At 40.9% G+C, this 16,994-nt stretch overlaps 2 protein-coding genes across 2 annotated transcripts; both read left to right on the top strand.

Moving 5' to 3' along the window:
- The first annotated feature begins 15,076 nt into the window (after positions 1–15,076).
- On the top strand, positions 15,077–16,081 carry LOC127129557 (uncharacterized). Its single transcript, XM_051058712.1, has one exon. It carries the CDS (start codon positions 15,077–15,079, stop codon positions 16,079–16,081), a length of 1,005 nt encoding a protein of 334 aa, XP_050914669.1.
- Positions 16,082–16,291: 210 nt separating this feature from the next.
- On the top strand, positions 16,292–16,786 carry LOC127129556 (proline-rich extensin-like protein EPR1). Its single transcript, XM_051058711.1, has one exon. The coding sequence runs from the start codon at positions 16,292–16,294 to the stop codon at positions 16,784–16,786; it is 495 nt and encodes a 164-aa protein (XP_050914668.1).
- Positions 16,787–16,994: the final 208 nt, after the last annotated feature.

Raw genomic sequence — 16,994 nt, 5'->3', positions numbered from 1 at the left:
CTGGTGCCATCTTGATTTGATTATATCCGGAAAATCCGTCCATAAAGGAAAAGACTTTGAATTTAGCTGTATTGTCTACCAACATATCAATGTGTGGTAGAGGAAAATCATCTTTTGGGCTAGCTTTATTCAAATCTCTGTAATCAACGCACATACGGACTTTTCCGTCCTTCTTAGGAACAGGCACAATATTGGCCACCCATAGAGGATATGTCGAAGTCACCAGAAACCCCGCATCAATTTGCTTCTGAACTTCCTCTTTGATCTTCACTGCCATATCTGGATGGGGTTCTTCTGAGCTTCTGCTTCACAGGCACGCACTCAGGCTTCAAAGGCAGGAAATGTTGCACAATATCCGTATCTAAACCCGGCATGTCTTCATAGGACCAAGCAAAGATATCTGAATATTCTCGTAGCAAGCTGATCAAATCTTCTTTAACAGATCCTTCAAGAAGTGCCCCAATCTTCACCAGGCGCTCACAATCTTCAGACCCCAAGTTGACTGTTTCCAAGTCTTCGAGATGCGGCTGAATGATCTTCTCTTCGTGCTCAAGGAGACGGGTGATCTCATCAGGAATCTCTTCAACATCATCTTCTTCTGCCTCAAATACAGGGAATTCAAAATTGGGAGATGGCGTTGGATCATTATGTTCAATGGGTTTTAGGATCAACCTGCATAATGATTTTGGTTAAGAAAAACTCAGAATTTAAACAAACAAATCATTATGCAGATGAAAAATGTTGCTTTTATTGCTTTTGTTTTTGTTTTTATGGTTTTTTGTGATCACTGATTTCATAAAGAAAAGCAAAAAGTGAAAACAAAGGAAAAACAAATGTTTTGACAATGCGAAAATTGAATGAAAATATCATTGTATATATGCTTTGCCAACAATGTCATCACTTCTCCTTTTGGCATGGGAGAAGGGTTTTAAACAAAATGAACAATTACTCTGATCTATGGATAACTGTAGGAACATCTACAGCGACCCAATTGTGGCAGACACCACCAGGAATAACAAAATTGTTCAGATCTTCTGCATCTTCTTCTTCAATGATAGCAGCAGCTTCCTCTTCTGCAGGTTGATCAGCATGGATGAATCCTCCACTCGTGAACAGCCCTTGCTCATTGCATGCCCCAGAACCATAGCCAATGCCAGCCCGGGATCGGTTATCTTCAAGTTCAAGCACTTTCCCTAATCCAGCAACTGCACCACATTCAATGGCCAGCTTTGCATCTTGGTAGGAAGTGAATGAAGGAGACTTCTTCTCGATTGGTTCATCAATAGATAAAGCTTGGAACTGAGTCCCAACTTCATCCTCTGCGTCAATATACGAGAAAGAAGACAAATTACTGACCAGGAGAGTCTTTTCTCCCCCTACTACAACCAATTTCTTATTTTTCACAAACTTCAGCTTTTGGTGTAGGGTGGATGTCACGGCGCCAGCCTCGTGAATCCATGGTCTGCCTAAGAGACAGCTGTAAGATGGGTGGATATCCATTACTTGAAAAGTGATCTGGAAATCACTTGGTCCTATCTTAATTGGGAGATCAACTTCCCCAATCACGGTCTTGCGCGACCCATCAAAAGCTTTAACAACAACCCCACTCTGCCTCATAGGAGGACCTTGATACGACAATCTGGAGAGTGTGGATTTTGGCAATACATTAAGAGATGATCCAGTGTCCACCAACACATTGGACATTGCATCAGATTTGCAATTCATGGATATATGTAAGGCCATGTTGTGGTCTCTTCCCTCCTCAGGGAGATCAGCGTCACAAAAGCTCAGAGTGTTGCAAGCGGTAATGTTTGCAACAATGCTATCAAATTTTTCCAGGGTGACGTCATGATCAACATATGCCAGGTCCAAGACTTTCTGCAGAGATTCCCGATGAGGCTCTGAATTCAGCAATAGAGAAAGAATGGAAATCTTGGAGGGCGTGTGTAGAAGCTGGTCTACGATATTGTACTCACTCTTTCTGATGAGCCTCAGCATCTCATCAGATTCTTCATCAACAATGCCGCTTGGGCCAACTGAAGAAACAGGAGTCTTTTGCACAGACGAGGAGGGTTTGGCAACATCAAGTGCCGGATTCTGAACATTCACAGCGGTCCCCACAGGGCGCTCAACAGTGTCAGAAACAGTAGCCTTAGCAGGCGCAGAAAATACACGACCGCTTCGGGTCAACCCACTAACATCAGCAATAGTGGTCACAGAAGTTGAAGGCAAAGGAACCTCTACTCCATCCTGGACAGCAACAGGATTGTACCGGAATGGCACATCTCGATCAGATGTATAAGGCACAGGGCCAGCAGGTTTGATGACCAAAGAAGGTGAAGCCTTAGGCTTGTTGCTATTATAGCGAATAACAACCGGCTCTGGAAGCTTGAACACTGGCGATATGACATTCACCTCAGGTTCGACTGTATCAACATTGCGATTCTGGAGAATCTCAATGGTACCTTCATTCAGCAACTTCTGCAGTTCCTGGCGAACTTGGTCACAACCCAAGCGGTTAACAGAACAGACGCGGCACTTATCGTGGTTATGCTCCAAATAACTGTGCTGACACAGCATCTTATGTAAATCAACCAACGATTGTCGGATGTGGCTGACGTACCTAACCTTGTACTTCCCAAGGTCTTCCTGGATCATGTTTACAGACTTCCCATGCGAAGGCAATGGGTTCCTGGTGACATTCGGGTTCGAGTCTTTAAAACTCAGGATTCCACTTCTCATAAGGTCTTGCACCTTAGTCTTCAGCGGGAAACAGTTCTCAACATTATGGCCCGGAGCACCGGAATGATAGATACAATGCTGGTCTGGTTTGTACCACCATTGCGGATTGGCAGGAATAGCAGGAGGATCCCTGGGAGAAACCAATTTCCTCTCCAACAAGGAGGGATAAAGCTCTGCATATGTCATAGGAATCGGATCGAAGCTGACCCTCTTCCTATCATAGTTCATGTTGGCTTGATTGGTTGTACTTCCACGAGGCTGGTAAGCCTGTTGCTGTGGACGCTGCTGTTGCTGTTGGTACTGCGGTTGTGGATATTGCTGCTGATGCTGATATTGTTGAGCATTATCCTTGAATACAGGTGCTACATGAGCCACCTGGTGCTGATGTCCGGCACGACGTGCAGGCTTCCTCTGAACAGAGGGTCTTCTATGCTTGGGCTGAGACTGCACAGCATGTGCTTCACCTTCTTTCCTCTTAAACGCTCCATATCGTTTAGAGGAAGAACCATCGTCTTTAGCTAACCGTCCTTCGCGGACACCTTCTTCCAGACGCATCCCCATGTTCACCATCTCGGTGAAATCAGAGGGAGCGCTGGCCACCATTCTCTCATAGTAAAATGACCCAAGAGTCTTCAGAAAGATCTTGGTCATCTCTTTCTCTTCTAATGGTGGAGTAATTTGAGCTGCCAGCTCACGCCATCTCTGGGCGTACTCCTTGAACGATTCCTTATCTTTCTGAGACATGGACCTGAGTTGATCTCTGTCAGGCGCCATATCAACATTGTACTTATATTGCTTGACGAAAGCTTCGCCAAGATCGTTGAAAGACCGGATGTTGACGCTGTCCAAGCTCATGTACCATCTGAGCGCGGCACCAGACAAACTGTCTTGGAAGTAGTGGATCAAGAGTTGATCATTATCAGTTTGTGTTGACATCTTCCTGGCGTACATGACCAGGTGAGCCAATGGACGGGTGTTCCCCTTGTATTTTTCAAAGTCTGGGACCTTGAATTTGACTGGGATCTTCACACCGGGAACTAAGCAAAGTTCGGCTGCAGACTTGCCGAAGAGATCTTTGCCTCGAAGAGTCCTCAATTCCTTTCTCAGCTCAAGGAATTGATCGTTCATTGCGTCCATCTTTTCATGAACATCTGAGCCTTCAGAAGCTTCAGAGTGATAGATGGTGTCGTCTACCCTAGGCATGGTATGCACGGCAGGAGGAACGGGAATAGGGACCGGGCTAGATGCCGGCATTTGAGCAAAGGTTGGAGCTGGCAGATCAGGCATGAAGCCTGGAGGCATCCCCCAAGGAAAACCGGGAGGCATGGCATTAGGCTGATGGGCACTGACAGGCACCGTTGATGTAGCTACCTCAGAAATAACCGTCCGCTGAACGGGAGTTGCTGGCTGTTGGGCAGGCTGATTCTGGGCAGCAAGAAGTTGCTCCATCAGAGCGCCAAGTCTGGCGACTTCATCCCTCAGACTCTGGTTCTCTTGTTCCAACTGCTCCATGATTCTGGCAGAGTTGACTCTTGTATAATACCGGTGAGTCAGCTTGTCTTCAAAATAAATGAAGAACAGAAGTTAGAACCAGAAGACCAGAAACAAAGGGGTACCTGCTTATGCAAGAATGATGCATGAAATGCTTGTGCAAATGCTTTGTTTTCAAGGAACCCTTAGGGTATTATTTGCAATATTTGAATATTTAAAACATTTTAATTGCTCATGGAAAATATTTCTTTTAATATATCAAAGCAAAGAAATACAGCATTCTTTTAAATATTACAAAGAGAAAAGGTAAATGACATCCTATGGATCCCTATTAGCTCGGGATGCTGGAAGACGAGAAGTGCACAACTTCTTGATCTCTCTCTCATAGGCAGCCTCCATATCAGCTTTCTCCTTTGCAAGTCGATCATACTTCCTCTTCCAGAATTTGGATGACTGAGGAAGCAGAGAAGTCCAAGCGTCGTTCGGATCGTCGATCACTCGGTGCTCGAGAAATTCAATCATAGCATCCTTCTCCTTGAGCTGCTGCAGCAATTCCTCTCTCTCGCGGATCCAAGCACGCGAAAGGTCTTCTTCTCTCAACTCCTCTACACGTTGGGTAGGGAGGGTTGAAGGCCCAGCCACATCCAACAGTGTAGGTCTTGGATAATCATACGGCATCAAGTAGGTAGCAGCCCTCTGTCTGACCCAAGAGGTGTATGGCTCCAAAGCAATGCAGTTCTTTGGACCCAACTCATTCCTACTCTTTATGCGAATATTGCGCCAAGCGCGGACAAATCTGGCTTTCAGGCCTTGGGGATCTTTACCCTCCTGAAAGAACACACCTTCTAACAGAATGTTATTGGGTTTATCCTTTAGGGGGAACCCAAGCTGACGACGTGCAAGAATGGGATTGTAGGTAATCCCACCACATGTACCAAGAAGAGGCACATTCGGGAATTCCCCACAAGAATCGATGATCTGAACAGTATCATACACGCGATCATACCAGGTGATATCATCATTGGTGAGAGACATGAGTCTCTGAGACCACCGTAGACATCCCTTGTTCTCCTTGAAAGCAACTGTCTGCGGCAAGTGCGAAATAAACCACTTGTACAGCAGGGGTAAACAGCAGACAATGACTCCTCCATTCTTCATATTCCTCAGATGCAAGGAGACATATGCATCGCCCAACAAAGTCGGAACTGGATTAAGAACTGAAAAGATCCTAATAGCATTCATGTCAACGAACTTGTCGAAGTTGGGAAACAACACCAATCCATAGATGAGCAGCACGAACAGAGCCTCAAAGGCATCCTCACTCATGGCTTTCCCATAGAAGGTAGCTTGGGCAATGAGGAACTCGGAAGGAAAACCCTGAATTCCGCCTTTGGTAGTCAGATTAGCTCTAATCAAATCTTCATCTATGTGCAACAGGCTGGAAATCTCTCGAGCAGATGGAATACTCTCTAGGCCACTGAACGGCACTTGATCCAGAATCGGAATCCCAATAAGGTGAGAGTATTCTTCCAAAGTTGGCAATAACTGGAAGTCCGGAAATAAGAAGCAATGATGCAACGGATCATAGAACTGAGCCAGAGTACTCATCAATCCCTCATCAACCTGAGTGGTGAGCAGAGGTAGAAGCTTCCCATAGCGAGCTTTGAAACCCAAGGGATCTAATACATACGATGTCAGATTCCTTAACTCTTTTACATCGGGCTACTTGAAGCTGTATTTCTTTGTATACCTCTTTGGTCTTTCCATGTCTGAAAATTTTGCAAATAACCCTTTAAGTTCCTTGAAAATTTCTTTTTTGATGACATGAATGCGGATGAATGCGTGAATGCATGGATGCAACAAACACACTCAAGGATCAAGCAAAGCACACCACACAAAGGTCGTGGGAAAGCTCTATGTATCCCTAATATCAATCATCCATTTTGGTGGATTTAGGTTTTCATCTTATCGACACCCAAGTTCCATTGATATTAACGGTACATGAACCGGTTCGAACATTCTTAATATCAACCAGCCGCTTTGGTGGATTTTAGGTTTTACACCTGATCCGGGATCCATTGATATTAACAATGCTTGAACGACTCAACCACGAATCACGGGTTTGTTGAGAGTCACGAGCATGGAGTCTCGGTTAAGAACCACCCAAAGGGAGTGTACTAGGGTTTAAACCTGCCAGACATGTTCTATCAGAGGTTCCCATAATCATCGTTCCATCTTTCGAATATTATCGGAGGAACGGATACTCGTATTCCAAGAATATTCTCAAGAGGAACTCTTATGAGTGTAGTATTGCGTAACAATCGTATCAGAACTGACATCTGAACGACCTCCGCACTACGGTCCTAAAAATAGGCCAAGATGGGTTTGGTAAACTAAGGTCCTTGGCTTCTGCGGCACATGATTGAAAGAATAATGCCTAACCACAAATAACTTGTGTGACATTATTAGTTCAACATGACCTCCACCAAGTGAATGGGCTCGCAAGTCAACTGGCTAAGGAATACTCCACACCAGTCAACAAGACTATGCCATTCTCCTATCCTAGAGAGCACTCGAGTTCGGGTATAGAATTCATCTCACAGATCACCAAAGCAAACAGCAATGTATATCAAGCAATTCACACATTACAATCAATACAGTGATCCCCAAATTGTACAAAAAATATGTCAAATAACAAATAATAATATAGCACAACAAGGGTGAAAAGTAGGCAATACCACCAGGGATTCTGATTGTACTCCCCAGCAGAGTCGCCACTTTTCTGTAGCGGTGTATTCGTCGCTATATGATCTATCGATTAAATCATAAGCAAGGTATACAATGAATTTTCGAGTCGCCACCGCACTTTTATTTATCCAAAGGACTGGCTAAAAAGCGAACAAAAGCCTAAGAAGTTTTACACGTAGAAAACTAATAAAAAGATCAGAGAGTCTGGGTAAGGGGTAAATTACGCAATGGGAAGGTGTTAGGCACCCATCACGTCCTAGGTACTCCTAGGGAGCCCTTTTCACACTTGTTGTACTAAATTGTTATTTGTTATGACATAAAGATTGTGCAAACATGATTGGGATGATGAGAAAAGAATATACATTTTTTATTGGGTTTGAACGGATGAACCCGCTGCCTACGTACCTTCCATCAAAGGCAAGGATCAAAACGCCGTAGTTCGGCTAAAAGATTTCCAAAAGTGAGTTGGGTTCAATTTTAAACACAAGCCCCAGGTCTTACGTTATCCACGGGAGAAAACTCAACCTTATACAAACAACAACGTCCACCATGTGAGAACAGCTTCAACTTGCCAGGGAGGGGTTAACCCTATAATAGGCAAGGAAGACTTACAATTCAATCACTAAAGACAGAAGGTGAGATTAACATCAACCACTAAGATAAATCAAACCTATAGCTCATGTATGAAAACATTAAGAATGGACAAAGCCAAAACAAGTGAATGAGTGAAGTTACTGATTATGATTATGAAAACAGAAGTCAAGGTATGATTAAGGTTAATTCAAATAAGTATTATGAAAGTGGAGCTTGAAAAAAGTCAAGGACTTGGGGTCCAGGTTTTAATTTGAAAACATGAAGATGTTTGCACAACACTTATGTCAAGTTTGAAAGATAAAGTGTGAAAAGGTTTAGGACATAATGAATGATGAATGGATGGAAATGGAAAGTAAAACTTCTTAGAAGGTTCACTTCTTGAGATCATATAGCAGATGATTCAAGTGTGTCCTTTGGAATAGCAATTAATAATAACAAACAAGCAAAGCAGGAGAAAAGTGGATACCGGATGCCAATCACTGGTCTTATACCAATCTCCTAAAACAAAATGGGGTATCAGAAGCCACTCAATGGTCTTACACTAATCTCCTCAGGCAAAGAAATAAAAAGCGGATACCGGATACCAATAGATGGATTTACACCAGTCTCCTAAAACAGAACAGGATATCAGAAGCCACTCAATGGACTTACACCAATCTCCTCAAAAGAAAAACAAAGATGAGAAATGGAAGTTAACTGCCAATCTGTCTGGACTTAGGTTAACTCCACAGTATGGTCCTAGGAAATCCAATGCCACATTACAGGGACTTACAATGGATCCTCACATACAAGAACAAAAGCAACAATATGATCACAGGAATGCAAATGCCAACTTACAGGGACTTATAATTGCAACCTCTCACACAAATAGATAAAACAAACTATGATCACAGGAAAGCAGATGCCAACTTACAGGGACTTATAACTGCAACCTCACATACAACATCAAACAGATCATATTATGATCACAGGATAACAGATGCCAACTTACAGGGACTTATAACTGTATCCTCACATACAAACAGATAAAACAGAAGATATGAGTGACCAATGAGGTCTTACACTCTATCCTTCCATATCATAGGAGCAAATGTCAAAGCAATGGATTTACAATTGTCCTCAATGGGCAAACAACAATGATAGCATCACAAAGACAAATGAGATGATCATGCATTAATGGCAATTGATGATGATAAATGCATAACATACAAGCAAACATGTGCATATGAAGCAATCAATCAATCAATGAATATCAAACAGCACACTCTATAGCCAAGACAAGGGGGCTCACACAAGAGGGTTTGACTTTGAAAGTCCACTGTAATTGGTAAAGGTCGCTCTTAACCTTGCCATTGAGAGGCTAAGGTGAAGCAGATGAAAAGGAGATGAGGGGTGTGCCTCATTGCTTCTATCCCTGATCAGGGAGAGCATATAAGAAAGTGTGGGAGTTCAGAAAGTAGGAACTCTCTCCACATTATTGACTCGATTAGATCTTGGGTTTTTATCTCAATGCTTCAACCATGTAATGGGAGCAAAGAGAGGACACACTGAATAGTGGGGGATAGATTACTTATCCCTACCTTCCACCAATTGCCTTGCCTGAAGGACTTTTCCTGCTTGGGACAATTTTAAACACACACAGGCATTGCCTCTTAAGGAGGACTTCAGACAGTTTGCCCGGTCAAATAACAGACCGGGTCTCCAGACTACATGAAGAAGAAAGGTTTATACCTCAAAGCAAATGCTAAATAGCAAAGCAAGCAACTAAAGCAACTAAAGTGCCTGAAAAAGTCAGACTTATTAGTAAACAAATCAACAGTTCAAACCAAAAGCAATGGATAAACAACAGTCAACCATAAACAGAGGTGCCAAGGCACAAAGCCAAACTCATATGAGTCACACCTACAAAACAAGGGTTAGCACAATATATATAATCCAACTCAATCAAATTTGAATGATCTTTGAGGCATTGGTGCTTAACCTGAAACAATAGCTCAATGGTAAGCTCAAAAGACCACTAGGACTAGCCTAGGGTCAAGGATGAAAGAAAAAGTCAAAACAGCAAAGAAAAGTCAACCAAAGTCAAGGTCAAACATTTAGTAAGCAATCACAATTGGGCCCACATTCAAATCATGCATTATTATCATTTCATGAACATTTGAAGTCAAAGTAAGGCAAATGAATGCACAAAAAAGTCAACAGAATGACTTGCATCAAAAGTCAACCCAAACAATCTCAAAAATCATCAAATAAATCACATTCAATCCTAACATCTAGCATGGAAAGCATGTCAAATTTCATGGCATTTGGATGAGAGGAAGGCAGTCAATTAAAATCAAGAAGTCAAACCAAATTCAAGCATGCACAATGAAGGTCAACAAACATGGGTCAACTTCAAAAAATCATATCAAATTGAAAACAGATGATAAATGAATGAAATTAACACCAATGCAAAGCTCAAGATGTCTAGTTATCACATATGAAATTTCATGATCATACAATAAGATTTGAGAATTTCACAAAGGATTTGGCAACATGTATCACATAAAGTCAACATTTGACTAGGCAGGGAAGAAAATTCACAATCAAATGGAAAACAGCATGATTAAATCCCAGAAAATTCATACACAAACTAGACATGTGATAGATGATTCATGCAAAATTTCAAGTTGTTTGGAGGCCAGGAGACATGTGAACAAAAATCATACATTTGCATATCATTGGTGTGACACAAATTGTCACACCCTACTTCAAAAATTCACAACTAGCAAACCACAAATAGGAAATGCATAAACTCTACATGGAAACAAAGGTAAATGAGTCTAGTTTCACCACAAAAAATTTCAGGGGCAATGGATACATCATGAGTATTTCACAATAGAAATGGAAAAGGGTGTCAAATGTGCATACATGTCAAGAAACTAATTACCAATTAAAATCCAGCCAATGAAAAATTAATTAAAAATCATAATCAAATACTAGACATCCATGTGAAGATGATGGAAAATATTTTATGATTTTTGGATGAATAATGAAGGAGAAATGAATTGTTGAAGTTGGGTGAATAATTGAAGCAACATGAACAAAATGACATGATGTAATGAGTCAACATGAAGTCAGCGTGGCAAATTTGTAATTAACCGCCTCACTAATCGAAGCTGTGCGTTTTGGGCAGGGAAAATGGAATGTTCTCATTGGTCCTCACCAATAGAACAGTAACACGGCCAATGGCATTCAAAGTTTCTGGATTTTTAAAACCCTAGGGTTTAAGCAGCATGGCATGGCAACTATCGATCATGAACAACAATCAACAAAACAGCATCAACAATCAATCATGGCAATGTAACATCATCATTAAGCAACATCAACCAACAACAAAACAAGCATATTCATGGGAAATTCTGGGCATAGCTTAAGGTTTAATCAACAGCAAGCATCATCATCTTCATGAACTCGAAAAATCCAAAGTGCCCAGAAATCAAAATTAAGTATACCAATAGCATCAACCAACATTAGGCAACAAGAATATGGCATCACATTTCATCAAACCCATGCAAACAAAACAAATCGAACAAAAATGCATTTGGACATAAAAAAAGAAATCCAGATTTCTCTCAATATAGTTGATCATTTAGCATGATATAAGTTGCAACATGTTCAGCATACAAGAATCTACCCTAAACATAGCATGGTTTTGAGAAAAGAGGGAGTCGAGATTTTACTTGTTTTTGAAGCAGATGGAAGAAGCAGTGCTTGTTTGGATGATTTGAGCTTGAACAGATGGAGCTCTTGGTCTGAAATGAAGGACTCTTGAAAATCTTTAGCTCAAACTTGCTTGAAACTTCCAAATCTCGATTTCACCATGGTAAGAGCTTGAAGAAAAACAGAACAAATCCCTCACTTCCAGTTGGTATTCTTCACTTGGAATGAGCTTGCAATGATGATGGATGATGAAGGAAACAAAGGAAAACTCGAGGGCTTTGAGGATTTGGCCAGAAAAATCTCAAATGAAAAAATGCAAGAATAAGAGGATGATGTGTTTTCTGTATGGTAGGCTGCGATTCTAGGGTTGGAATCAGCAGAAATGAAGCTTTATATCATCTGTTTTAAGTCCCTTAATCATGTGCTAACTTGGTTTAGTTAAATGAAATCAAAATGCAATTTGCTAAGTGTGAACCAATGGTTTAAGGAGGGTGTAAGCTTGCACGATTTTGGGCCTTAAAACAGGCTGCTAGCAGACCTTTTTCTTCTGCTGTTTGTTGTTTGTGAATTGGTTAACTCGATTTTTCCTAATGATGCCATTTGCCAAATTTACTTACTTTGACCAAGTTGGCAAGGAGGTGCATGGTCTGGCCAAGTTTGGGCCTGATACAGGCTGCAAAAGGACCTTGACAATTGCTGTTTTATGTTGGCTTATGCACTGCTAACTTTGCTTTTACTTAATGAGGCCAATTGTACAATTTGCCAATTTTGCATCTTGGTCCAAAATGATGGTATAATGGTGGTATGAACATGATTTAGGGCTTGGAGCAAGTTTCAAATATGATTCTAAACATTTCCCAATTGGCCAAAGTGAGAAAAAGTCAACAAATCAAAAAGTCAACTATGAGTCAAACTTGGTTTTAAAATGAAATAGGTCCAAAAATTCCATTTTGATTGGCAAGGTTTTGGTTCATGAAATTTACATTTTTGGAAAGAGGAGGAAAAATGTGGTTTGTAGGAAAAAACCCCACCAAATTTGGCCTTATGGTTCATGAGTTATGGCTCTTTGAAGTTCACAATTTTTTGAAAATGAATTGATCATATCTTGACAACCACACATGGAATTTGAGAGTTCTTTGACTTTTTGAAAATGGGAGAACAAGATCTTCAACTTTCATGTTGGGCAAAAATTCATTTGAAGCTTGTATCATGATGTAAGTTTAAGATCAAGAAGTTTCCATTTTTGGCAGTTGAAATTACAGGTCCACTTGCTATTTTGGGAAATTTTCTGTTTGACTTGATTTTCTTCCATGATGAGGTTTGACATGATATATGAGGCTTGTATGAGCATGAATGAACTTCTTCAAATCAATTCTATTCATCAAATCACTGATTAAATCAACAGTTGACCAAGTTTGACTTTTCTAGGGTTTTGGGTGATTGGATCACTTCTGATGAATTCCAAACCCTAATTCCTTGAGAACTTGACTTCAAATGATGTCCCAAGTTGTATGAACTCTTGATTATTGATCATGGTGCCCAAATTCTGCAAGAATGGCCACCATCCATTGCTTTGACTGACTGTTGACTGTCTTTGACCTAATTGCTGATGATTGCTTCAACTGCAAGCAACAAGGTTAGACTGACAATATTTTTGTACTTTTTGGTTGATAAACATATGAAAAGCAAAGATATACAAATGCAAAGTATGCTTGGTGATCAAGAAACAACTCACAAGGCAACCCACCCACTAGGAGGGAAACTAGGGCATGCAGTGATCCTTGAGGCCATGGTATGATATGATGTGGGCCATGAGGGATCTTAGGGCCCAAAATTGGGGTCTTACAGCAGTCTTGACCATGTCAACTCCAAGGTAGATGCTCTTACTCAAAAGATAGACAACTTGACCATAACAACCACACCCACCTGTAAGACCCTAATTTTTTCCCTAAGATCCCTCATGGCATCATAACATAACATTTGCATAACCTCAAGGATCATGAGCATCTTGGCTTCTTCCCTTTGGATGGGACCCCTTATGAGTGGTTTGAGATCACCAAGCATGCTTGAATTGTATATTTGCTTTTATAATTTTTTTATTTGCTAACCAAAAGCACAAAAATATGTCACTAACATCTTTTGTTTGTAGCTTGAGTAGTCACAAGATCTAAAAGCTTCTAGGTGATCCTTTGTGCAATGATATGGCCAAGAGAAGATGAAGGCAAGCATGGAAATGGTTCCCAAAGCTCTCATCCATCAAATATGCCTCCCTAGTATCTCAATTCATCATTTTGATCAAATAAAGTCAAAGGGTTTGAGGTTTGTTTCTCAAGGAAACCCTAATTCATCTGTTCATCAATTGTGCCTTGCTCATGAAGCAACCTCAACCCATGTGTCATACCCCGATTTTGGTCCTGAATTTTTTATGTTTGTTTAGCATGCTTGGTCTAACCTTACTTTGGTTTCTTATATGGGGATTGGTTTTGGTCCAAAGTCATGGTGTTGTTCATGTGATTGTGGATACATCTATGGTCTGGGTTATCTGAACAACCAAGCTTCTTGTGTTTCAAGCCACTTGCCAGTCAAGTTATTGGTTCATGGATACTATGTCAAAACCCTGACCTTATGGTCTCATTTCATGGCCTTGTTCATGTGCATTATCAGTCAAGTTATTTTTCAAAAGTCAAACATTCAAGTCATAAAACAAAACAATTTGGAAACCAGCTTCAAACCATTATTTAATCCATTTCAATTTATTTCATGTCATTGTAAACCATTACATGTGAGTCCATACAAGAAAATACAAAATTTGGCATTTTTTTGACCAACTGTTGACTTTGGTCAACAGTTGACTTTTTGGTCAACTTTGACCAAAGTCAACCCAAATTCATTAAACCCTAAATTCACCAATAATTTTCCATTGAATATCCATTTACAAAGAAATCAAAAAAAGAAAATACATTTTGACCATTTGTTGACTTTGGTCAACAGTTGACTTTTGGTCAACTTTGACCAAAGTCAACTTTCACTTACTCTTACCAACTCAAACATGTTAGTGGATCTATACTTAAGCAAAAGCCAAGTTGAAAATTTCATTACTTCAAAACCTTCAGCGACTTCTGAGCTAAAAGCTCTACTTGTAAATTTTCTTCCACGTTCAAACATCAAAAGCATCATTGTCAGCTGTGGAAGTGAGTGTTTACTCCAAAATGAGATACCTTTGATTATGAATGCTCTTGAATCAATTTATTCAATTCTCAGAGATCTTCACATTAGTAATGAAGTAAAACTCTCGGTAGCATTTCCACTTCAATTCTTAACGAAGATGAATCCATCACAAGAGCACGAAATTCGTAAGCTACTTTCGTTTATAAAGGAAACAGAATCGTTTGTGACATTAGAAGACATCATTGGTGGAGAATTAAGCATGGAGGATCATTTTGTTCAAACTGTTATCAAGCGAGCCGCTCTTGCTGCTTCTGTTCTTCCTTGCAATGATGTTCCTGTGGTTCTGACAATCAAGAGTTCGGTTATACCAAGTCAGTAGAATTAGCCGAATTTAGTAAAAGAGTATCAAAATATTTAGCAGCAAGAAGACCAACCCTCACCCTACCACCAGGCCTTGCATTCACCACAAACAAGACACCACAATCATATGATCATATGTTGCACTTACAGTGGTTATTTAGACAAGACAACTCATGTGTATTTGGCACTGAATTCACCTTGGCAAGCATCCTGCAATCGTGGTCCTGCAGCAGCCATAACCCTGTCATAATCCTGTAGATTCATGCAAATCATGGCCAAAATAGCAGGTATACAACATCAAAACCTTGGTCCTGTACAACACCATATCATGACTGCAGTGATCCAAATGAAGGCCGATGCTCTCTATATGCTGCAAAAGTATGATGCAGCAATTCAGCTTTGTGACCAGAGTCTGAATCTTGCAGAAAAGAATTTTGTCTTGGCAAACAGTGTGAACAATTCCATGCATAATAGTTACTCAAGTGTAAAAATGTGGAGATGGTCATTTATATCTAAGTGTTACTTTCGTTTGGGGAAGCTTGATGCATCACTTAATGTTATTGAAAAATTACAGCAAATAGCATCTGCCAATGACAAGTGTGGGATTGATAACATTGAAGAGTTGCTGTCATTAGCTGCTACAATACAAGAACTTCTAGATCACAGGAAAGCAGGAAATGAGAACTTCAAAATGGGAAAGTATACAGAAGAGGTGGAGAACTACACTGCTGCTTTATCTAGTAATATCAAATCACGCCCTTTTACAGCAATATGTTTTTGCAACCGTGCTGCTGCACATCAAGCTTCAGGCCAAATTGCTAATGCCATTGCGGACTGCAGCATGGCTATGGCCCTTGATGGAAATTATGCAAAGGCAATTTCTAGAAGAGCCACCTTGCATGAGATGGTTAGAGATTATGAACAAGCAGCTTGTGACATCCGGAGACTTATTCTTGTTCTTGGATCTCAATCCAATGAAGAGGGCAAACATTCTGAATCTCCAAATGGATCAACTGGTGGCAAAGAATCAAGGCAAGCTCAACAACGTCTGCTTGCTGTGGAAGGTCAGGCCAAAATGAGGACCCCCTTGGACTTTTATCTCATTTTAGGTATTAAACCAGCTGATACAGCAGCTGATATCAAGAAGGCATATCACAAGGCAGCTCTTAGACGTCATCCTGACAAGGCTGGTCAGTTGTTGGCAAGAAGTGAAGTTGGGGATGAAGGTCTTTTCTGGAAATTTGTCTATAAATTCACCTATCAGCCAACCAATTGAGCATGGAAGTTTGCCTCCAACTGTCCATAAAAGGAACTCCAGCATCAGTCACACATTGGAGCCAGTTTCGCAGGCCCCGGTTGCAGAACCCCCTACAAGTTTTCCAAAAAAAGTTCACCAGTCAGCCAACCAACTCGTCACGGAAGTTTTCCACCTAATGTTCATGATAGAACTGTACATAAGGGACACATTCATACAGCAGAGCCAGTAATGCCACCAGTAGTTACATCACCAACAAGTACATTTCCAGGAGATCCACCATCGGTCCACCAAGTCATACCTGCAACATCTCCATCTGAACTACCAGCACCTGTCATCTCTCCCTCATTAACACCTTCCAGAAGCTTCAAAGGGAAAAACGGTGGAGAACCTGTTTCTGCGCCTTTGTACAAAACACCGAAGTCACCACCAACTTTAGTTCATTCCCCTGCTCAAGCTCCTTCTCCTTCTGAACATAAAGCAAGGCCATCACATCATGCTCCTGAGCCACTTATTTCACCTCCTAAATCTCCTTTCAACAAAGAAGATCATTCTCCTGCATCTTCACCTTCTACTGCATTTTATAAGCATCAGCGTACACGGAATACGATAACCAGCCCAGCTCCTGCATCATCATATTTTGTTTCTCCTCCCACTTCAAAACACCAAAACCAAAGCCATAACCACCCTAATTCTCAGCATCAACAAGAGATTATGGTGAACTAGATGGGGAAAGTTGGACTGATCAAGAAACTTTGCTGCTGCTCGAAGCAATGGAGATTTACAACGAGAATTGGAATGAAATTGCTGACCATGTTGGTACCAAGTCAAAAGCACAATGCATTCTTCATTTTCTCCGTCTACCCATGGAAGATGGGAAATTGGAAAATATCAATATACCAAGCCATGGAAATGCATGAATCCATTCCATATC

Source organism: Lathyrus oleraceus, chromosome 3, assembly GCF_024323335.1.
Source record: "Lathyrus oleraceus cultivar Zhongwan6 chromosome 3, CAAS_Psat_ZW6_1.0, whole genome shotgun sequence".
Classification (NCBI taxonomy): domain Eukaryota; kingdom Viridiplantae; phylum Streptophyta; class Magnoliopsida; order Fabales; family Fabaceae; genus Lathyrus; species Lathyrus oleraceus.
The sequence above is the reverse complement of the archived record's forward strand: the minus strand, read 5'-3'. Positions and strand labels throughout refer to the sequence as shown.

Coding starts and splice junctions, on each gene's coding strand:
- LOC127129556 (XM_051058711.1), top strand. CDS start 16,292: ATGCCACCAGTAGTTACATCACCAACAAGTACATTTCCAGGAGATCCA.
- LOC127129557 (XM_051058712.1), top strand. CDS start 15,077: ATGGCCAAAATAGCAGGTATACAACATCAAAACCTTGGTCCTGTACAA.